Here is a 21,181-nt window from a genome sequence, read left to right as displayed (position 1 = left end):
AGAGATATACTAAGCTGAAGAGCTGCCAGATGAATTTGACAGCCTGCCAATTACCTGTCTGCACTTTTTCTCAAGTTTAGGACTATATTGTATGTGCAGTGCAGGTGCCGAAATGACAGATATCTCTGGAAGAATCAAAGATGCTATATCATTTCCGATCTCGTACCTCTTTTTGTCCTACACAAAGCGATGAAGTACATCCATAGTTCATATCTATGTTGCAAGTCATTTCCTTTTCTTATGAAAGGTATGACATTCACATTTATAAATCTCTCAAAATCTTTTATTTATTTGATATGATTAAAATATCTTTTTGGTTTTTTTTTTTAAATATTTGACGTGACACTTATAAGTTCCGAAACATGAACTCGAACTTTGTTACTCTCCCAGCATCGCATGCTAACTGAGCTTTGGTGTTGTTTTTCCGATCCCTCCCAACTCGAGCAATCTTGTTCTGTTCCAAAGGTTTAGGACTCTTGCGAGGAAAGAGGAAGCCTTACCACCTGATAGAGAATTTAAGCCGGGCAACCTAGCACTACACAGATGCTTTTACCGCTTGATTATATGTCCCAACATCACTGCAATGGAGATGCCATTGCTATCATTGTAATTGAGAGTTGCAGAATTTTTCATTCTGCTGTAACAGTTCTAGCAAAAGCAAACAATTACATTCACTGCTTTTGGACATTAAGACCCCACCCTCAAAGTGAAAACACCCAATCAAACATCAGGGAAATTCCATGAAGGATTGCAAAGTAGTTTTCCTGTATCATTGCTACATTCTGTTGCTGTTCATTTTGTCAAAAGCCAAAAAAAGCCTGCAACATGGGGATCAGCATGAAGAATGAAAAATGATTAAAAGGAATCATTACTACTTTGCATTATACCTAGGGTGTGGTTTCCTGAAACCTAGTATGAAACACTTGGCAACCACAAAAATTGAGGAAGGTAGCCTCGAATGAAGCTTTGATCATTTTTGGCTGAGAAGGAATGAAGCTCAGCAAACCTTTTCACCAAAAGCACCTTGTTTCTCAGCAACAATGTTAATTAGTTTCTGACACCTTCGAAAACGGAAGAATCTTGGCAATGCCTTAATGGAGAAAAAACTGCAGATGAGAAAGATACTTCGAGTTTTGATGCTTCTAACATTCCTCAGTAGTGGTTAATGTATTTCTCTCTTCCTCACTATCTGCTGTTTTTATAGGAAAGCCATTGTCTGTATCTAGTTCACGATATAAAACACCTTGGGACTTTGGATTCTCAGACAGATGAAGTACACTGTCGTGCTTTCCTTGATCTACTTCCCCTTGAAGCTGGGAGACTTGAGTTCTATCTGCTAGGCTTTTTCTGGATAATTCGTCTTCAGACTGATGAAGTACACTGTCATGCTTTCTTTCATCTACTTCATCTTGAAGCTGCAAGACTTGAGTTCTATCTGCCAGGTTTGCTCCTGATAATTCGTCTTCAGATAAGGTTGACAATTTGTTTGTCGGATCTACACCCCCTTGAAGCCTGGAGACTTGAGCTCCATCTATCTGGCTTTCCCTTGATAAATTGTCTTCAGATGAGGTTGATGGTATTGATGCTTGGACCTGGGCCACTCTTGCCTAATAAAGCAAACCAAATAGTTAATTCAGCAAAGCCGTCAATTGCACAACAGTAATGAAGTACATGGAGATAAAAACAACGATATTCAATGCGTATAGAGACAAATCAAAGCATTGTAATTCGTGGAGTTTTCAAGTATAGAACAGTTACTACAGCATGAAGACACTGTGGGTTTACGAACTTCTGAGTATCGGCATCAAAAGTATAAGAAAAATAGGATATCAAAAAGAAATATATCAAAAAAAAAAAGGGAAAAGAGTTAATTTTTGAAGAAAAACACTACTGATTCATAAAGGTAGCAATTTTTGCCCATCATAGGATATATCCATCATTTGAAGTGAAAATTTTGAACAAATGATCAACCAAAAGTTTGGAGCAAATGGAAACTACGCTGCCAAGTGCTAATCAAGTAGACCCCTAAACTATTTGATGTGCCACATTCTCCTTGAAATGTCATGTAACAATCTGGTTATCCAAAATTCTAGCCCAAAAGAATCAAAATAAAGTGGAAGGACTCTAAGAGGTTTAACTGGCAGAAGCTCACTTGTCACACCATACAACAAAAGTTTGAACGACAGTGGTAGTTTCTATAGTTAATCATCCGTGTACCTGAAGTGGCTTCATAATGTCAAATTCGCGATCGTCAGTTTTGCTGAGTTCTTCTTGAGCTTGCAACTCCATGGAATCTCGGACTAGCTGTCTCAGAAATGTCACGTCATCAGACATGACACCAAATCCTTTCAAAAGCTTTGATCCAAGTTGTAAACTTGTCTGCATTAATAAATAGGACATCTACACTCAGGCTGCCGAAGCATGATTATTGAACATTTGTAATAACAAAATGTAATGTAAAAATTTGTCAATACCTCTGTATTCTCCAAGATGGCATCTGTCGCACCAACTTTCTTTAAATCTAAGAGATGTTTGAGGTCTTGAGCCCTTGCATAGATTGGGACCTGCTCGGTAGCATGTTTTAGTAGAAGATTAGCAGTCCACCCAGGGAAAAAGGTTTCTTTCTTTTTTGAAGAAAGTTTACCAATAGAGAAAAAGAAAGCCGAATAGCAATTAGTAGTGATCTAATCAGTATACAAGATGTTCAAATTTCACAGGTGCAGATGAAATAAAGTGTGAAGGGATCAACAAGGTTGATATAGTAAAATTAATTTAGATAAAGAAGAACAAATCTTTATAAGTTAGTCTGAATTTTTGGAATCTCCAGTAGCTACAAATATAAAAAAGAATGATTTTTATCAAGTCCCCTTAGTAGCAATTTTTTTATGCTATCTCTGCCATTTTATCATCAGAATTTTACAGTGTGTCCCAGAGAGAGAATAAAAAGCATTACTGCAGGGAAGGCAAGCCGAAGCCTTTGAACAGCTTCAATTGTCCTCTTCTTTCCTCTGTACATAATCATGACAGCTTTCGGAGAAGAGATACCGGCGGATTGCAGAACAGCTGGACGTGACCCATCGCCATAGAGGATTGGGAAACCAAGTTTTCGAGATGTCTGCAAATGCAATAACAACTATTTTAAATACCATCACCTGTAATGATATAGAATATATCTTTTATTTAAAAGAAATAGTGAAAAAAGTAGCAAAATAGTTATCATCAGTTTACAAAATTTTATATAAATATTTGATTTTAAAGCACTAGAAAACCATTTTACATTTCTACTGCAACAGACTGATTCTAAGGTCCATTTTCCTATACTTAATTTTGTCGAATTAAGTCTCTCTGAAGTCCATAGTCAAACTTCTGGGCAATAAATGGCCATTGAAATGATAGTTACCCACCAAGACATGCACATTTGTAATTGAAATTAAAGTAAGATGTTACTTGTTCATTGAAAATATATATGCATACATATATCTTAAACAAAGTAGCAATATAGGATCATATGAAATTTGGATACCTTCACCACAGAAGGATTGAGATCAAAAGCAACATAATGCAATCCCATACTGTCGCCATCTACTCCAGAAGCCAAAGGAGTTGACAAAAAATTAGCAAGTACCTGCAAGTAAAAACATTAGAACACTAAAATGTATTTGCAGCCAAGTGATAATTGTAGCTGTTAGTGCATCATATTTGATGTACCTGGCCCATTTGCCCAAAGCCAATGATAACAATAGGTTCACTTGCAACAAAGTTCACCGTCTCAGCAACTTTCTGCAAAAAATTCTTTAAGTTCAGACAAATAAAATCATTGAAGCAAGATGATGAATACATAAACAGTCCAGCCAACACAACTAGCTGGTCACTGGAAAATAATCAAGTAAAATACTACAAAAAAGAGAGAAATATTGGGCCATGAAAACTTAATCCAACCACAGTAGTGCAGCTCACTGTGGTTGCTTTCTATCATGTACCATTTTGAGACCAAAAATATTACTAGTATAAACATACATCTGCATCAAACTTGTCATCAATGAAATCGGCAGCCCTTCTTCCTACTTCATTAAGCAATGGGGTTAAAGCCATCGACAGTACCACAACAATAATAAGCAGCTTATTAAGCTCAAGCGGTAACACTCCCAGCCTGCTTGCGGACAACAGAAGGCTTTATGAGCACAAAGTAAACAAGAATGCTTACTTAGAGACTACTTACATAATTGATTTAAGTTGAGGCCAACCTGTTAGCTAGAGAAAAAACTACAAATGCAAACTCGCCTCCTTGGGATAGAAGAAATCCTACTCTTACACTTTCCTGCAAGGTGAGTCCAACACGAGGACCTATAGCTGTAATGATCAGCGTCTTGATGACAATCAAACCAGCCAAGAGTGTAAGCACATTTGGCCACTCTCGGTAAAGAAGCTGCAAAGAAAACAATGTAACTTGCATTAAATCAAATACAGGGTCAAATTATTACTGGATTAATTGCTTTGATGATAATGGCTACACTTTGCACATTCATGGGTATAACCAACATAAATTCATATAATCAACCCTCTCTAGAGAACATAGTGGCTTAAGGTCACCACAGCCTGAAAATTAAGATAACTGGCACTGTATCCTTAATTTCTTTGACAGCCAATTCAGGACAGAAATTTCAATAGTGCTTATTACACAGAAGTAAATAAAACTACAGAATGAAGGATTAAAGTACAGAAATGTCATGAAATTGATACAAATTTCAGTTCTTTTAAGCTGCAGCTATGCACTTGCTATTATTCGAATACACAAAAAATGAAGCATGCAAACAAATAGAGGGTAATCAAGGAATATACTACTCACAAATAACTACCATACCTGCATGTCGATCGAAGTTCCAGTAGTCATGAAAAATAACCCAAGAAGCAAGCCTCTAAATGGCCTTATATCAGCTTCAATCTGTGTCCGGAAATTTGTTTCTGCCAATAATGCTCCAGCCAGAAATGCTCCAAGCTGGAGAATGAAATTAAACTTACTCATTACTTGACTTGAAATTCATCAATCTCAACCATGATCTGCTGTTGAGAATAAATATCAAACCGTGTCACTGAAGCCCAACTGTTGGGTGAGAAGCGAAGTCCCAGCAACTGTTAGCAAGCAGAGAGCAACAAAGGCCTCTGAGCTCCTTGTTTCAGCAACAACCTGAAAATTTAAGAAACCTAAGCTAGTGATGCAGCAAATGAAAGGTGTTGAAGTGTTTTTCTTTTCCTCTTTAATAATAGACCCAACTCACCTCAAAAACTCGCCTAAGAATGTACTTTCCTCCAAGAGAGAGCAGACCAAGCCCACCTAATGCCTTCAAACTCTCTTGAGCTAGCATTGGCCAAATACTTTCCTCTACTAGATTCTGCGAAGTTGCGAAAGAGATTAAAAATGGTCAATGAATGATTCAGTGCATCCCAGATGTATCTGATAAGAACATTAGTATCTATCACAGTCCATATGAGACAAAGCTTTCAAGTGACAAGTCTGAAAGGAATAAATGAGAAAAAAGTGATGATTGATCATTACAACAGACAAGGTTTCCCCGATTGAAACATTTACGATAAAAAGGAGATAGAACTTCTGGGCTGGACACCTGCCCCAATCTAAGCATGCCGTACAACTTGTATATAAGCTGTTCATAATCTCAATTTCTCAAGGTATGCAACAGGAAATGGGAAGTAGGAAGTCAACTAAAAGCTTGAGATCTAAGCATGATGCCCATTCATATATCAATGAAAGAAACAAATAGAAGTTGGTAATACGTGAAAATATCAATTACAAACAACAAGATAAAAGATCAACAAGGCAATCGAACAGTGTGCTCAGAACATATGACTTCAGAAAGAGTAACAAAAGAACACATTAACATACATAAATAAGGGGGGGAAAAGAGCAGGGTGCACAAGCAATCTGTCTCAGCAGTTACGAAAAGGGATAGAGGCAGTTTAAAGAATACAGAGAGTATCACATATGAGTCTCCATCAGAGAGACAAATGAAGAGTTCACCTCACTAATTGACGATAGAAAAAAGAAGATTAAACTCAAAAATGGATTTCTTGAATTTAAAATGCATATTCTAAAATTCATCACAGAGAAAGCGAGACCAGAGAGAGACTCCTCTATACCTGGCTCTCAAGCACTGGAAGTATGACTAAGAGAGGGACAACTGCTATGTCCTGCAAATATCAAGCAGTGGGGCCCAAAAAGGTTATTGACATCATATTCTGTGGTATACTTCGCAATGAACCTAGAAAAATCCACAAATGGAAGTAATAGGAAGTATAGTAACTCCTTTGGTATGTCAAATTAACTTTAATACATAAGCCAAAGCATGTTGAGGAGACAAAAGAACCTGTAAAAGAAGTATCCCCAATGTTGCTGAGCCAAATCTTGTTGGCAGCTCACCCTTCTCTGCAAGAAGCTATATCTTATAATTGTAAGCTTTGCATTGCTATATCAGGCAGGTATATCTCATATCTCAATGAATAGGAAACACTTGGCAAATCAAAAGCACCATAAAGCAAAGAACTTTACTTCTTTTATTTGTAATCTTTACTAATTCATTATAAGGGAATCTTGTTAAAAAGAGCAAGTAGCACTTCCAGATTCACATTTATCAAGAGAAGAAAAAGAAGAAAAGAATACAAATAAGACAATCCTCTTTTTGAACACAAGTCTTCACTTGAAGACCCAGAACCTCTAAACTACCAAATATAGAAGTAATGAGCACATAGTTATTATAGCCTGTCCACCAGGATTTATACATACTTACCCAAAAGTGACAATGGCAGCAAAATGAAACAGACTTGTGCAGTTACATGTATAACCATCTTTAGATATCTACCATTAGAATACCTGTAGAACAAAAGCTGAAGAAGATAGAGAGAGAGCAGCACCAATCACTACGGCTTCATCAATACTTCTGATATTAACCTACAATTGTAGCAAAAAGAAGAATGTTAATAGGTTTACAGATAAAATGCATGATAATTCAGTCAGACAGCTTTCGATAGGTAAACTGCTGCTAGAACATTCAAATGACAATTACTAATTCTGAATTATATCAAATTCTTTAAAAAAAAAAGAAGATACTATTGAACTTCTAAAACCAACTTAAACTGAAACCAGAATCCAAGCATATCCCTTCATCTTTAGGTAACCAATTCTTAACTCATAATAATGTTGAATCTTCTAAATTTCAAGGTGAGAAATCATGAGCTTTATTCTTTGAAAAGACACCTGAATAGTACTATCATATTTACTCCCTCTTTCTCTCTCCAATATTCAGCTTAAATTCCAAAATGTTTTTTCCAAACAATATACCAAAATTGAAATATATTATTTTTCCTCAATTTAATCATATTTGAGTCAAATTCATAGAAAACAAATAAATGGAACAAAACATGTCCATGCAATAAGCAGCACTAAAATTCTGCATCATGACAAACTCATTGAAACAGCAACCCAAATAATTAGCAGAGAATGATTAAAAGAATTAAACAGAGAGATGCAGGGTGAACAGATACAAGAAGGATTAAAGATGTCTTGATAATGTGTTCTCACCAAGTCAGGCCTAGAGTGAAATAGGAACTCTAGAATTCTGGTTCCAATAGCCCCATTAGGTGGAAGTTCAAATGCCGTGAAAGCAAGGGTGGATAAGACAACCTTAAAAACAGGGGAAAAAAGACAATATCAATAAGAATAATTATAAAGCCTAGAATCCAAAGGGGAAAAAGATACTTCACCAGCCAACTTCTTGAGAAATACAAGCTATAAAAACGAAATTATAAGTGCAGAGAAAAAAAAAACAACCAAACAAGTTTTAAAGAAGCCCAATGCAAGGGTCATTTGACTTTCCTGACAATATGTTTTTCATGGCAAATGTTGAATGCGAAGAGAACAACATCCTTTGCTAGAAGCTAACAAGAGTAACCGCTTTATTAATGCAACAAGCTGGTAACAATGGGCCCAGAACTGAGCACACCTTACTAGTGAACCTTAAAATATATAAATCTTAAATGTGTAGAGATGGAGCAGTAACTCTAAGAAACTTGTTAGAAGTATCTCCAAATGATGAAAAAATGAAAATAGAGATAGAAAATCTTACCACATAAAGTAGATGGGTCCTCTAAGTGTTATTGCTTAAGAGATAAATCCTCTGTCCAAATTAGTTCAGTGATGTGCATGTACTTCACTTTTTCCATGTTCACATAAAAAATAGACAGTAGAATTTCCCACTCATGTTTCCGACTTGAGAAAATAGTAAAATCTAGTCATACATAGATATGGTATTAAACTCGAAGAAAACCTTCACAGAACAAAATTTCTAGCAATTCCTCATCATGCATGTTTCAACAACTTAACTCATTTCCAGCCTGGTTTTCAATATAATATTACTCAGTACTTCTACAAATATATGAGTGATGAGACATGCAAATGTTTGAACCCCAATAGACAACTTGATTAAGTAACAGTTCTTGATAGTATCATACCTGAGTCAATCCCATGCCAAAGGCAAATTTTGCAAGAGCTTTTAGGCGTGCAAGTGAAAGCTCTAAACCCATTTCAAACAGCTGCAAAGGAACAGATGTTGGCAGAAAATGAATGCACATAATTTTTGCAAGGAATTTGCCATGAAACTTGCAGCATCAAAAAAGTCATATGTTGCTTTTCAAACTATCCTTCTTTATTTAAAGAGTTCAAATAACTAACAAATAATGAACATTTAAAGAAGATGTCAAGAAGTTGGCTATCAATCCAAGAAATATCACCAGATATCTGTACTATATATTTACATGGACATGTAACATGAGCAGGATAGTTACAAGGATGGACTATAAGCAACAGTCAAATGATAGATGCATCATTTGCAGACAATATATTCAAGTCAAATCAAAGAATAGCTGTCATCACTAATCCTCAGTGTCAATAGCTACCTTCCTCTTCTAGCACTGACACAGATCTAACAGAAATTAATAGAAACAGAAATGGCATCTGACAGCAATTGCACTTACCAGAAAAAGTATTCCCCATTCAGACAGAACTTTGACATCTGTAAGATTTCTAATCAATGCAAATTGATTCAGTACAACCCCCGCAAAGAAGAAGCCAAGTATCTGAAAGCAATTACATTTTTTGGCTGTTATTATTAGGGATAGAAGACTATCAATAAATAAGAATAACGTCCATAGCTCTTCCATATTGGGTATGTATTTGAAGATTCCTCAAGCAACTAATATAACATTGTGTTTTACAAGTATGCTTGCCCTGGTTTATATAGATAACACGGACAAGCCTATATACATACATATTTATAGACATGTGACAACCTCTCATTTATCTGTGGTGCCAGTAAATTTAATGGCAATGAAGGAAAAAAGAATAATTTGTGAGAATTCTGGTACTAGAATTGTTTATCCTTACAGGGCTCGCTCTAATGATCTTGAATGCAGGAACAACCATGACAGTCACAGCCAAGAATGTCAGAGTATCAAATCCCAAATCATTGATGACATCAACAGCACTGGCAACATCAACTGCAGCATAGATCCGTGACCTTCCTCGGTTGATCAGTCTATCATCGGAGAAATTGAGTCCTCTCCAATTAGATGGTGAGGAAGATAGTAAAGGTGTGCCACCGAATATGGGCTTTAAAATAAGAGTGCAATTATTTGTTCTAACTTTTACTAATATTGGTCGAGAATGGAAGAGCATGTTATTGATATATGGCACATTAAAAGAATGCCCAGAAAACCATGACACAGCTTGACAGTGTGCACTGCCCGGGCTCTTTCGTTTAACAAAGTCATAACCCTGCAAGATGAAAAAAAAAAAACAAAGAACTAGATTGCAATTAAACCCTTCAACAGCAGAAAACTTGGATCAATTCCAAGGATGTTCATAATTCATAGGATTAAACGTTTAAGGAATTTTTAGCGTCTCAGTCTTTAATAAATAATTGTTTAAAAAAAATGAGACATCTTTTGAAAAAAAAAATGTTAATCCAAGACATAAGACTCACTAATTGAAGCCATTACTTGAATATTTTGAATTAGAGTTTCTCAAGAATCAAGTTTTAACAAATTTGGGTGGTGGAAAGTGATGGTCCCAAACAAATACAAACTTTGAAAAACAATTTTTAAATTTAACCAATTTGATATTTCCTTGAAATACCAATATAGTATAGGGAAGCCAAATCAAATAAAAAGAGCTTTAACTATCATATTCTGCGTAATATCCAGAACTTCAACTACTTAAAATATTATGGTTATCTTTTCCATTCTTATGGCCTCTCAAAATTTAACAAAGTCAGTTAGATGTGCAAATTGCGGTCTTGGAAGATTTACCAAAAGGTTCAAATGTAGGAGCATAACATACATGTGTAACATGAAGACAGTTCAAATTCTTGTTTCATTTGTCGGTAAAGAAAGAAACTCATGAATGCAAAAATTTGAAAAGAAACTTTAGAGAAAGAACAACAATTACTTTGCACTTTTGCAGTCCAAAAAAAATGTCAACGTTTAGAAATTGCATACCTTGGGACTATGGCAACAAGATACTGACTCGAACATGGTGTTTAAGGGCTTAAAGACTCAAGAATCAAGAACCAACTGAAACAGACAAGTTAAAAGGCATGTCCCTGATTCTCTGATAAACCCTAAAGATTTTTAAGTTCAGGATTCTTGAATCTTGAAAAGAAAAAGAGATAGGAAATCTGGGTTTTTTCTTTTTTTTTTTTGTTTTTGTTTTTGCTTTTGCTTCCCCTGTCTTATAGTTTCTTGTGGGTAGATAAAGGGCTAAAGAAGAGGAGAGGAAGAGACCACGACATGTCTAAAAGCCTGTGATTTTGGAGCTTGTAAGAATTCCTGGAATGAATTGAAATGTCCGGGCCAGAAGTGGTTTCTTTGGGGACTATGGTCGGGTTCAGACAAAGAAGGAAGTGGCTGATTTTTAAACTGGTAAATGGTCAGGTGACGTTATTACACGTGGCAGTTGCGGATGATATCGGAATGTAAGTTGATGATTCATCGGAGAAAAACAGACACGTCCGCTTAGATATGGGTTAGATTCTTTGACATTAAAAACATATGGTTGGGTTTAAAGCAACTCTTTCCTTTCATTATTGTTTTGAAGCCCTTCATAGTTATTTTCTTTACCCAGAAAAGTTGGATTTGTGGTGGAGGATTGGCCCGGAACTAAAATCCAATCGAAATAGAAAGTGCAGAAATTCTTAACTTGAACAGCAGCTGGAACCAGCAGCAAACTCTATTCATCCGTTCACCTTTTCCCACTCCGAGAAGCCGGGGATTTTGCCTTGTGGTAACCACGTGCAACTCAACAAAGAAACCCCAAAATCGTTTTGCATACATTGCAAGAAAGCATGAAGTTTTCAAATACAATAGAACCACAAGTAGAATTTGATACAGAAGTTGTTACATCAGTTCTTATTAGCATGACGTCGCGTTATCGCCATGTTCTATACATAATGAATAGTACTAAGATAACTGCTATAACAGGATTTGCTCCTAAGAATTTGCAGGAACAAACTTGAGTGATATGCTATTGACACAATGGCGTTCATTCGTGGGTGTTGGAAACCCTTCACCTTTAAATACATGGCCCAAATGCCCACCACAAGCTGCACAAGTAATTTCGATCCTCATCCCATCTGGGTCGGGCTGATTAAACATGATACTCTCATTAGTAACCTTTACTTGAAACAGAAACCAATTTAAGATGATACAGAACACTGGAAAAGAAGGAAATGCAAGTAGACCAGAAAAGGAAGGAAGCTCACATTGCAATTGATGGCTCCAGGGAGACCCTCATAGAAAGCTGGCCAACCACAACCGGAATTGAATTTTGTAGTAGATTTATAGAGTGGAGTCCCACATCCTGCACAGTTGTAGACACCCTCTTCAAAGAACTTGTCATATTCTCCAGTGCCAGGATACCTGTGGAGCATCAAAACAATGTCAAGAATCATTAATGGATATGTTTTAAATAACATGATCCGGTGTAAAATACAGTGAACAATTAAGCATAATGCAAATCTAATTTGTAGAAGGGTCTGGTACCACTTTGAGTAGAGTGACATTGATTAGGTTATAATTAAACAGCTACCACATTTTGAATAGATTGCCCTTAAGGTAATGCATGAACATAATAACTAAAAAGACAGCATCTTCGCCAATGGATCAATCAAACTCTGACAAGAGGTTAAACACCCATATCCAAAATTGTCAGACACAACAGAAATACTCCAAAAATGCCAATTTTCCATGAGTAATCTTTTCTTTTCTAATTTAATGTAGTTTATGAAATTACACACATTATTTTGATCCAAAAGAAAAAAAGCTCAAACTTTATACAATTTGACAAAAAAAAAAGTTATGGAATTGATTAACAGACTCAACACTACCCCTAGCTTAACAAACTTACTCAGTGCCCTTTTGTCTCAAAATTCGAAACTGCTCAGGGCTGAGAATAGCACGCCACTCTTCCTCGGATTTCTGGACCGACCCAGAAGCAGCCATGGCCACGACAGCACTCCCACGAAAGCTACGCTTGCTCTGGTGAAGGAACCTCCCAGACCCAGATGAAGAAATGGAACAAGAAACGGCCCTTGGCGAAGAAGATGAAAATCTCAAGCGGCAATTACAAGGAAGAACAGGATTAGAAGCAGTTCTCCAGTAGGAATTGAGACACCTAGAGAAAGTGGCAGGTTTGCCAGCCGTGGCGGTGGTGAAGAGCAGAGCTTTGCAGGAGGAAGAAGAAAAGGGTGTCGTTTTGAGGATGTGAAGGCCCATTTGAGAGAGAAAGATCGAGAGTTACCCCTTGTTCCGAATCAACGGGCAGACGAATCCCTCACTGATAAACCCAAAACGTCTAAACGACACGTCGTGGAAGGATAGAGAGAGGGTATTGGAGGAAAATAAAATATTCACACGAGTGTCTGTTTCCTATCCCAATTTGGTGCACGTGTGCATACACACAAGTATCCACGGATATCCAATACCCGATAATATGGAGTTTAGGTATTATATATTCGATTATAGGACGAATTTGACTAAAACTTTTTAATACTCAATTGGAATTTGGACAAATTTGGAATATACCTTTAACATACTTTAAACACGAACTCAATTATATAAAAATATATAATATATAAAATTTAAACCTTTATTCTCATAAAATTAATTTTTTATATAAATTTTAAATTATTTAATTAAATATTTAACAGATTTTAATAATTAACAAATTAAATTAAATTAAATTATTAGAATTCGATTTTAAATAATATTTTATGATTTTATTTAGATTTTTATAAAATTCATTACTTTCTTAATTAAACTAATTCAGGATGAAATATTTAACAAAAAAATAGTACCCTACATCCCAACCTTCGATACCCTCTGTCTCTCTCACGCTTCACTTAACTTCCCTTCTCTCTGGCATCAAAGCGAACCAGAGACTCTCGCGCTCTCTCTTCTCTCTGCGACTTTTCCTCTTCAATTTCGATCTCAAATCTGGTATCTTGCCTCAAATCTCAATTTGAACAGTTTTGTTTCTTCTTTTGGTGGTTTGTGTTTTCATGATTTCGTTCCCCTGTTTGTTTCACGAGAAAACCGAGGAAAAAGCATGACCCAAAGAAATTCTAGTCTTGCTTGTTATCATTCGTCATGTTTGTTTATTAACCATTTTTACTTTGGTATCCGAATTAAATGAAATAGGATGAAAGTTTTAAGCTTTCCGTTTCCTTTGTTTTCCGATCATTTCTTAGCAACCAAACATCATGTTTTGTAATCCAAGACTCCGAAAATTAAACCTTTGTGAATTCTGTTATTCCAGAAGGTATAAAGTTTGCATTCTATTCTTTGTATTTCATTATTAATGAACTCTCCTTTCTATTCTTAGTTGAATTTGGCATATTTGTAGTGTCTGACTGGTGGCATTTCTTTTTCTAATGCAGGTAACTAAGAGAAAAAGACTTGCTGAAGCTGCCTAGCTAAGGTCTTTTTCATTTTTCTTTATTTCAATTTTGATGATGTTATTAATAATTGATTCTCCAATTGTTTGTTCATACCATTTTTAGATAGTATTTTAGTAACATTTATGATTTTGTGTTCTATGGAGTCCTTTTAGGAGCTCAACTGTGTTTCTATTAGAAGTTACGACTTTCTTAAGTTGTGTTACATCTGGGTTTGTTCAATTGAAAATATGATCTGTTACTTTCTGTTCTCTTCAATTGCTGAGGAGCATTAAATTTTGACCTTGTGGTTAAGGGTAGAAAGTAATGTCCATTTCTTTTCGGTAGACGTATCATATTGCCTACCATCAGATCTGGCAATGGCCTTTGCCGATGATTCTATTATGTTTATTGGGCTGGTATACCAGGCAGCTTTAGATTTTATTAGTTTTAAACTTGACCCTCTTCTGAGACAAAGCTCTAAATCTTCAAACCTGTCCCAAATCATCTTTTGATACTAGTGATGTTGGCTACAACTTGTGTTTCTGAAAGCTATATAAGTAGTGCTGTTATTTCTTGAGCTTATCTTCTACTAGTTGATTTCCATGTGCACTTTTATGAAAAGAAAATCAGACAACTGGTGTAGTAATGCCTTATTTTTTAATGTAAGGTGGCTTTTCAAATAGACTCCAGTTGGTGTTGAGAAAATCAAACGTGTGTAAACCTTTTATCGTCCTTTGATGGACTTGAAATTTACTATAACATAAGAAAATGTTAAATGTATTATGCTGTTGTAATTTTGCATGATTGTGATTGTTACAGTCTGCAGTTCTACTTTATGCCAGGTCTAAAGCTTTGATGTGGAACGTCTAGTCTAATCTTTATCATTACAATGACAAATATCATGTCAATATTTTTTCCATGTCACTGCTTCTTCCTATATCACCATATCCTACCTTCGGCATAGTATCCATTCTCACACTCTGCTGCCAGATCTACAAACAAATAAATAACAGTTGTGATACCTGTTTTTTGGGTTTCATAGACTAGTGGAGCTGACATGTATGTCTAGCAGCATCTAGTGAAGCATTATAGCCAGCTGCTTAGAGAGTGTCATCCTTTCTTGAACAATTTACCCCCTTTAATGATGAGAAGTGTTCTCCGTTTTCCTTAGTTGTTAGATGCTCTATGTTCGTAGAGTCTAATTTCCATCTTTCTCAGATATATTTGCACTTAAAATTGTTCATCTCCGTACCTTACTAAAACTATAACTTTTATCTACTCTCTGCAGGAAGTTGTCATCAAGTTAAGATTAAGATATGGAACTGAACACCACAAAAGATGCATTTGACCATGTTGCTAAGAGGCAGAAATTATCTTCCTCTAAATCCCAAGAAGTAGTTGATCGAGTTGGCCATGAAATTGAGCAGGCATTGGCAAAAATCCAGGCCTCTAATGATCCCCTGTCCCCTATTGATCTGAAATCCATTCTTACTGAGCTAAAACTCAAGCTCAATACTATTGGTCCACTCCACCAGTTAGAAGGACTGCAGAAGGAACGTAACATAAATCTCAGCAAGTACCCCAAACTTCTTGAAAAGTCATTCAATCCTGACATATCCAAGGCATATAGAAATGTTGATTTTGACTTCCACATAGTGAATCAGATAATTGCAAGTCACTTTTACCGGCAAGGCTTGTTTGACCTTGGAGATTGCCTGATAAAAGAAGCTGGAGAACCTGAGGCGATTGCAATTAGATCTCATTTCTTAGAAATGTATCAAATACTTGAAGCTTTGAAGGTTAAAAACCTTGAGCCTGCTCTGAACTGGATCACTGCCAATCGCGAAAAGCTCAAGCAAAATGGTTCAACTCTTGAGCTGAAACTTCACAGGCTTCAATTTCTGGAGATTATCCAGAACGGAACTAAAGCTGATGCACTTAGTTATGCCAGAACTTACCTTTCTCCTTTTGCTTCCCTGCACATGAATGAGTTTCAGAGGCTTGTGGTTTGCATCATATGGGTAGGAAAGCTTGACAGCTGCCCACATGCTGAGTTAATGGCTCCAGCTCATTGGGAGGAATTTACTGTGGAGCTCACCCAACATTTTTGCCGTCTTGTGGGACAGTCCTCTCCGAGCCCACTGAGTGTGGCCATAACAGCTGGTATTGAAGGGTTGCCTACACTTTTGAAGCTGGCTAATGTAATGGCTGTAAAGAAGCAGGAGTGGCTAGCAATAAAACAATTGCCAGTGCCAGTGGAATTGGGGAAGGAATTTCAGTTTCACTCAATATTTGTATGTCCTGTTAGTAGAGATCAAGGCAGTGAAGAGAATCCACCAATGCTGATGCCTTGTCTGCATGTCCTATGCAAGCAATCGATCATGAAGCTGTCGAAAAGCAGCTCTCGGACATTCAAATGTCCTTACTGTCCAACAGAGGCTTCAGCTGCACAGTGCAGGCAACTGTATTTCTGATGAATATCATGATTGTAGAGCAAGTTTTTAGGCTCCTCCTCTTGTGGTCCTTAAATTTGTGCTTTGTTTTAAGCATTTTTATTTAAAGAAGATTGTATATAGAAATTCTTTGTACATTCACAGTTTATTTTTACAAGGTTTATCATTTGCACAAAACAAAGTCATGAAGGGCCAGCAAGTTGCAGATAAATTATCAGGTGAAATGTGTAGCCATGGAGAATAAATCTTTTAAAACAACAACATCGTACATTTATTATGCTTGTTCTTGGCTGTTGGTCCATTAATGGAAAGAAGAAAGGAACAAACAAAAACACATAGTAAGCATTACACCATACATGATTTTGATCTGTGATAGAACACTAGCTAAACAAGAAAAGAAAAATTCCATCAAATTAGTAGTGCTATAACATTTTACAAGTTCTTATGCAATCTTGTACAATCTAAGTATCTTGTGAAAACCACAACATTCTCTTCAAACCAGGAAACATACCTGAAGAAGATTTCTCATCCTGCAAATATTCATCCACCATTTCCACAACTGATCTTACAGATAATGGATGAAAATTGACACCCCAGTTATTAACAAACCCCTTAACTAAAACCCATTTCTCCTCTTCTTTCATCTTTCTCCAATTCTTGTTCACTTCCTCTTCTTTCAATGACAAATACTGGCACAACTCTGTGAACAGCAACTCTCTGCTCTGCCTTATGGCCTTCTCCTTTTGCTCCAAATGGGTATTAATCTTTTCGAGCGTAACTGCAAAATCCAGAGCAAGGGCTGTATCGCTGAGGTTTGTTTTCGCGCACGGGATGTTGTGAGTCTTGTTTGGTCTGTTGGTGATGAGAGTAGTGGTGCTGCAAGGATGGTTCAGGAACTTCCGAGGTTGTTGGAGGGCTTTCGGGGGAAAAAGATCGATCCTTACGGCCATTTCAAAGGTTGTCGGGTGATGGATTTGGTTTAGATAGTCGGAGGGCGTTCGTTGGATTGTTCAGATCAGAACGGAAACAGCGAAGTGGGAGATGCAAAGGCTCATAAACCATTTTAAACCCTTCATTGGGCCTCGGTGAATGAGCCTTGTACTCGAGAAGAAAAAGGATAACAAAATTTTGTTTAGTTTTAAGATCTCTATTGACAGGCATTGTTAGGCAGGCGACAGAAGTAAAGAATCTTGATGTTCTGAAGTCTTTCCGCGAATTTGTTTAAGTCCTGTTTCCACTTTCCAGTCATGGTTTGGACTCTAGTTTCAGAGAAGTTTGATCCTCTTTTATCTTTCCAAAAACTGATCTTATTTTTCCAATCTTTTATCTTTCCAAAAGATTGAAGTAATCTTATCTTTCCCAAAGATTGGAAAAACTTCCTGTGTCAAAGCAAAAGCTTCAAAAAGAAATATATAGAATGTTTCAATCTAACATAAGGCGAGTAAAAGAACTCGAAAACCTTAAAGTATAAATACTACACACTCTATCAAATTAATCTTGTTTTCAATAAATAAATAAAAAGAAGAGAATATGGAATAAAAGGAGCGAAGGAGCAACTATCTTAGCAATGTAACATGATTGTTCCAAATTGAGGGCAGTGGCAGTATGTTTCGAGAGAATAGCGTAATAAGCAACCAAGTCTGCCAAGAACAATGTGCTAACAATAAGCTGCACACTGACAGTTAATTTCCACGTTCAAAAAGCTTAAGAAGTAAAAGAATTAAGTGAATGAGTAGAAAAAAACAAAGATATCCTTTCTGGACATTTGAAATGTTCAACCTATAGAATGTGGATGAACTTCCCAGCTTATCTTTCAACCACCCCCCTTCTCCAACTCTGCCTGCACTCTCCAGAATAAAAGTAAAAACTAAAAACTTAATTGACATATAACATGTCATTGATCCTCTGTTATAATTGTAAAATATTTTGTATCGTGTGACTCTCCCCCCAACACTGAAAAAGAAAATGCCGATGTAAATAGATCTTAGAGGGCAGCAAGGTTCAATTTCTAAACACCCAACTATCATTCATCTCCAAAGAGACCAGTCTTGTGGCATTCACCCTGTATTCTGTATTCACATTGTCACAAATCTGTATACTCAGTGCATGTGGTGGTCGCTGTTTGGTGTTATCCAAGATGAATATTGAAACAATTCGAGAAGATTCTGTTCACATTGCATCACCCTGTCTTGAAACTATAAAGGATTAGTTGTGCCAGTATATCAACCCATGTGTCAGGGACACCAGGTAGGCACCAGTGCATGCAGTCCTGGCCCCATATCGACACAGCATCCTTCTTTCCTAACCAAATTGCGGGATGTGCATCTGCTCTGAACTCACTCAAATGAGTCAGATCAAGCAATTGAATGTTTGTTCCTTGCAGTGCCTCTTTAATTAGATGGTTAAGCGTCCGTGCTTCTTTGTTCACTCCATTGTTGCTGGGATCAAACCACAAGTCAAGCTGTCCAGGTATCAGTATCAAAATCCTCTGTAAATATAGCAGTGCACATTCCAAATATAGTTTAAAATTCAACGATTTTTCTTTAGACCAATAGTAGATTTGTCTTTAAAACAAACTAAATTTGGATTTGAATTGCTATACAAGGTATGTCACTGAAATTCAACACAACAAATTGGAAAATTATGGGACTCAAGTAAATGGACTATTAAACAAGACCAAACTATAATTGCAATTGAAGATTGGATAAAAGTTTGTAACAGATACCTGGTCCTCTTCAAGGGGCTTGTCAAATAAGCAACTGCCATTTTGATTCCACTCGCCACCATAAAAATGTCTTGGTGATTGCAAACGCCAGAATTTGAGGCTGTTCTTAGGAACTTCCTTTTCTATGTAGCGGACCATATTTTCAAGAACAACTTGAAGGCCATCCAATAATCCCAGGGGAGGACTAATCGGTCTCCCATGCTGATAAAAGACAAGAGGAGTCTCTTTTGGGAATTTGTCATAGCCCCACCTAATCAATACCAAATCAAACATTACTCCAAGATGATCTCAGAAAGGAATGGCCCAAGATGCCTTGCATATGCATATGCATGAATGAAAATGTGATTGTGTTGTTACGTATGTGTGAAGACACTCTACATTCATACATGAAACATCTCAAAAATTATACTAAGCATATATGGTGTCAAAAAAATTAATATCAACAGATATTTGTTTATTGATAAGCATCTTCTATAAATTAGCAAAAACAAAAGAAGATTACCAATGGCCAGTGTTGAAAACAAGAACATCATAGAAGTTCGTGATGCTGATCCATTCATCTGCAGGACTATCAACATCCACTCGGTATATTCCTTTCAGTCCATCTTGATCAGAAACCGTAGATTGTTTTGGCTTCCACCTTCATTAGTCAAGTACGAGCATGTGAAACATAAAACTAAGATAGATATCAAGGCTTCTAGAATTTCCATGGAAGACGAATTTAACAACATAGGGCAGAAGAATATGTATTAGTCACAATAACTGATGCCAAAAACAAGAAATATTTCGTGAAAATGCAAGTCAAAATAACTAAATTCATTATCACAACACTAATAAAGGCCCTAAAGAAAGGCAGTAGAATGGTTTAATTCAAGCGCCCAGAGGATAATGCATTAATGGATGTGCCTGCATTTTACCAATTTCCTCTAGTAAATCCAAAAATGACCTTCTCATTACTCAACACAGTTTCAGTAAGTTTCTTTTTCCTAATCTAAATTTGTGAATTTTCAAGCATCACAAAAAAAAAAAACAAGTGAAACATAAAATTATCCCAATAGCATTTTCAATCAATCACAAAATCAAGAACTATTAATGAAACAAACTCAAAAAAACCAATCTTGAAAAGACAATAAGTAGAAAAGCTTACTTGTATTTTGCAAGCAAAACAGCCCTATGATAGGCAACCGTGACATTATACTTGGGAAAATAAGCCCCTCTCCAGGCACCCTTTTTCTTCCACTTTTTAGCACCTGAATCAGCCACTCTAAGCACACACAAAAAAGACACCAAAAAGTTTTCATTCAAAGAATCCCCAACAAAGCCAATATTCCTATTTCTCATCAAACCCAAGAACCGCCAGGGGTCAATTCTCTCCAACCTGCAATCATTGGGTACCCATTTCCAGGAATTGATTATCCCCATGTTGTCCCTCTTATTCTTAAGGCAATTCCAGGCGTTTCTATGAAATGGGCAGGAATCATCGTAGAAAGGCTTCGGCTTGGTGGAGTCTAAGACCCAATTGCCATCGAAAAGGTTGCAAGAAGAAGAGGACGAAGGAAGGAACTTTTTAGCAGGAAAGGAGGGGGGCTTGTTGGTATAAAAAGGCAGGAACGTGGAGTACACGAATAGGAAAACAAGGGAAAGAAAGATGATTGGTGGTAAGAAAGAAGAAGAGAGCTTAGGATGCATTTGCGAAGAACAACATCAATGCCAGTAGATTTCTCCTCTTTGCAATTGAAGTGAACTAGGAGTTCTTATTCTAATTTTGTTCTATTCCGCCTAGGCTGTCTACTTGTCTTGGATCCACAAGTTTTCACATCTACAATGGTCGATTTAGACAAATCTCACCTTGGGTGTTCTAGCAATGGACCTTCACCTACAACAAACAACCTTCCATGGGTCAAGTTGCCATTTCTGCTCATTTGCCCAACTCATTTCAGATTAGAGATTCAGAGACGATTTGTGCTTGTTCACTGCCAGAGGTGGGCTTGATACCCATCTTG

General features: G+C 36.7%; 4 protein-coding genes and 1 pseudogene across 8 annotated transcripts; 1 reads left to right on the top strand and 4 right to left on the bottom strand.

Moving 5' to 3' along the window:
* Positions 1-646: 646 nt before the first annotated feature.
* On the bottom strand, positions 647-11,110 carry KEA3 (K+ efflux antiporter 3). Its single transcript, XM_021430046.2, has 19 exons — positions 10,564-11,110; positions 9,452-9,841; positions 9,043-9,144; positions 8,521-8,601; positions 7,592-7,693; positions 6,884-6,961; positions 6,381-6,449; positions 6,154-6,204; positions 5,277-5,390; positions 5,084-5,185; positions 4,862-4,996; positions 4,245-4,426; positions 4,018-4,150; positions 3,709-3,780; positions 3,524-3,625; positions 2,954-3,115; positions 2,475-2,564; positions 2,218-2,379; positions 647-1,607 (listed from the first exon to the last, which is right to left on the bottom strand). The coding sequence occupies exons 1-19, from the start codon at positions 10,597-10,599 to the stop codon at positions 1,143-1,145; spliced, it is 2,628 nt and encodes an 875-aa protein (XP_021285721.1). The 5' UTR covers positions 10,600-11,110; the 3' UTR covers positions 647-1,142.
* Positions 11,111-11,403: 293 nt separating this feature from the next.
* Positions 11,404-12,932, bottom strand: LOC110417609 (peptide methionine sulfoxide reductase B5-like). The gene is made up of 3 exons (XM_021430047.2): positions 12,470-12,932; positions 11,826-11,982; positions 11,404-11,706 (listed from the first exon to the last, which is right to left on the bottom strand). Exons 1-3 carry the CDS (start codon positions 12,835-12,837, stop codon positions 11,554-11,556), a joined length of 678 nt encoding a protein of 225 aa, XP_021285722.1. The 5' UTR covers positions 12,838-12,932; the 3' UTR covers positions 11,404-11,553.
* Positions 12,933-13,404: 472 nt separating this feature from the next.
* On the top strand, positions 13,405-16,621 carry LOC110417786 (protein RMD5 homolog pseudogene; annotated as a pseudogene). Of its 2 annotated transcripts, none has more exons than XR_016351327.1 (3): positions 13,405-13,882; positions 14,001-14,041; positions 15,289-16,621. The product of XR_016351327.1 is annotated as a protein RMD5 homolog pseudogene, transcript variant X2 (transcript). The 2 variants fall into 2 exon arrangements; XR_016351326.1 differs by having other exon boundaries at positions 13,406-13,560.
* Positions 16,622-16,679: 58 nt separating this feature from the next.
* LOC110417787 (uncharacterized) lies at positions 16,680-17,804 on the bottom strand. Its single transcript, XM_021430315.1, has one exon. It carries the CDS (start codon positions 17,401-17,403, stop codon positions 16,915-16,917), a length of 489 nt encoding a protein of 162 aa, XP_021285990.1. The 5' UTR covers positions 17,404-17,804; the 3' UTR covers positions 16,680-16,914.
* A 290-nt stretch (positions 17,805-18,094) lies between these two features.
* Positions 18,095-21,169, bottom strand: TBL12 (trichome birefringence-like protein (DUF828)). 3 transcript variants are annotated; one of them, XM_021430311.2, is made up of 4 exons: positions 20,326-21,169; positions 19,681-19,818; positions 19,179-19,428; positions 18,095-18,941 (listed from the first exon to the last, which is right to left on the bottom strand). In XM_021430311.2, the coding sequence occupies exons 1-4, from the start codon at positions 20,865-20,867 to the stop codon at positions 18,633-18,635; spliced, it is 1,239 nt and encodes a 412-aa protein (XP_021285986.1). In that variant the 5' UTR covers positions 20,868-21,169; the 3' UTR covers positions 18,095-18,632. The 3 variants fall into 3 exon arrangements, with proteins under 3 accessions (XP_021285986.1, XP_021285987.1, XP_089639952.1); XM_021430312.2 differs by having other exon boundaries at positions 18,095-18,914; positions 20,326-21,166; XM_089783826.1 differs by having other exon boundaries at positions 18,714-18,891; positions 20,326-21,168.
* Between the last annotated feature and the right edge of the window lie 12 nt (positions 21,170-21,181).

The sequence above is a fragment of the Theobroma umbraticum genome, unplaced genomic scaffold, assembly GCF_002168275.2.
Source record: "Theobroma umbraticum cultivar Fairchild unplaced genomic scaffold, ASM216827v3 scaffold_50.0, whole genome shotgun sequence".
In the NCBI taxonomy this organism is placed as follows: domain Eukaryota; kingdom Viridiplantae; phylum Streptophyta; class Magnoliopsida; order Malvales; family Malvaceae; genus Theobroma; species Theobroma umbraticum.
This window is presented reverse-complemented; position numbering and strand designations above follow the sequence as displayed.

Excerpts from the sequence above, each read along its gene's own strand:
- KEA3 (XM_021430046.2), bottom strand. The coding sequence starts at position 10,599 with ATGTTCGAGTCAGTATCTTGTTGCCATAGTCCCAAG. Across the intron at positions 4,151-4,244 it reads GTTTTTTCTCTAGCTAACAG|GCTGGGAGTGTTACCGCTTG; the intron begins GTTGGCCTCAAC and ends GTCCGCAAGCAG. Across the intron at positions 3,781-4,017 it reads ATGACAAGTTTGATGCAGAT|AAAGTTGCTGAGACGGTGAA; the intron begins GTATGTTTATAC and ends AATTTTTTGCAG.
- LOC110417609 (XM_021430047.2), bottom strand. The coding sequence starts at position 12,837 with ATGGGCCTTCACATCCTCAAAACGACACCCTTTTCTTCTTCCTCCTGC. Across the intron at positions 11,983-12,469 it reads TTGAGACAAAAGGGCACTGA|GTATCCTGGCACTGGAGAAT; the intron begins GTAAGTTTGTTA and ends GATGCTCCACAG. Across the intron at positions 11,707-11,825 it reads CTGGAGCCATCAATTGCAAT|CCCGACCCAGATGGGATGAG; the intron begins GTGAGCTTCCTT and ends ATGTTTAATCAG.
- LOC110417787 (XM_021430315.1), bottom strand. The coding sequence starts at position 17,403 with ATGGCCGTAAGGATCGATCTTTTTCCCCCGAAAGCCCTCCAACAACCT.
- TBL12 (XM_021430311.2), bottom strand. The coding sequence starts at position 20,867 with ATGCATCCTAAGCTCTCTTCTTCTTTCTTACCACCAATCATCTTTCTT. Across the intron at positions 19,429-19,680 it reads GTTTTCAACACTGGCCATTG|GTGGGGCTATGACAAATTCC; the intron begins GTAATCTTCTTT and ends GGTATTGATTAG. Across the intron at positions 18,942-19,178 it reads AGCCCCTTGAAGAGGACCAG|AGGATTTTGATACTGATACC; the intron begins GTATCTGTTACA and ends CTATATTTACAG.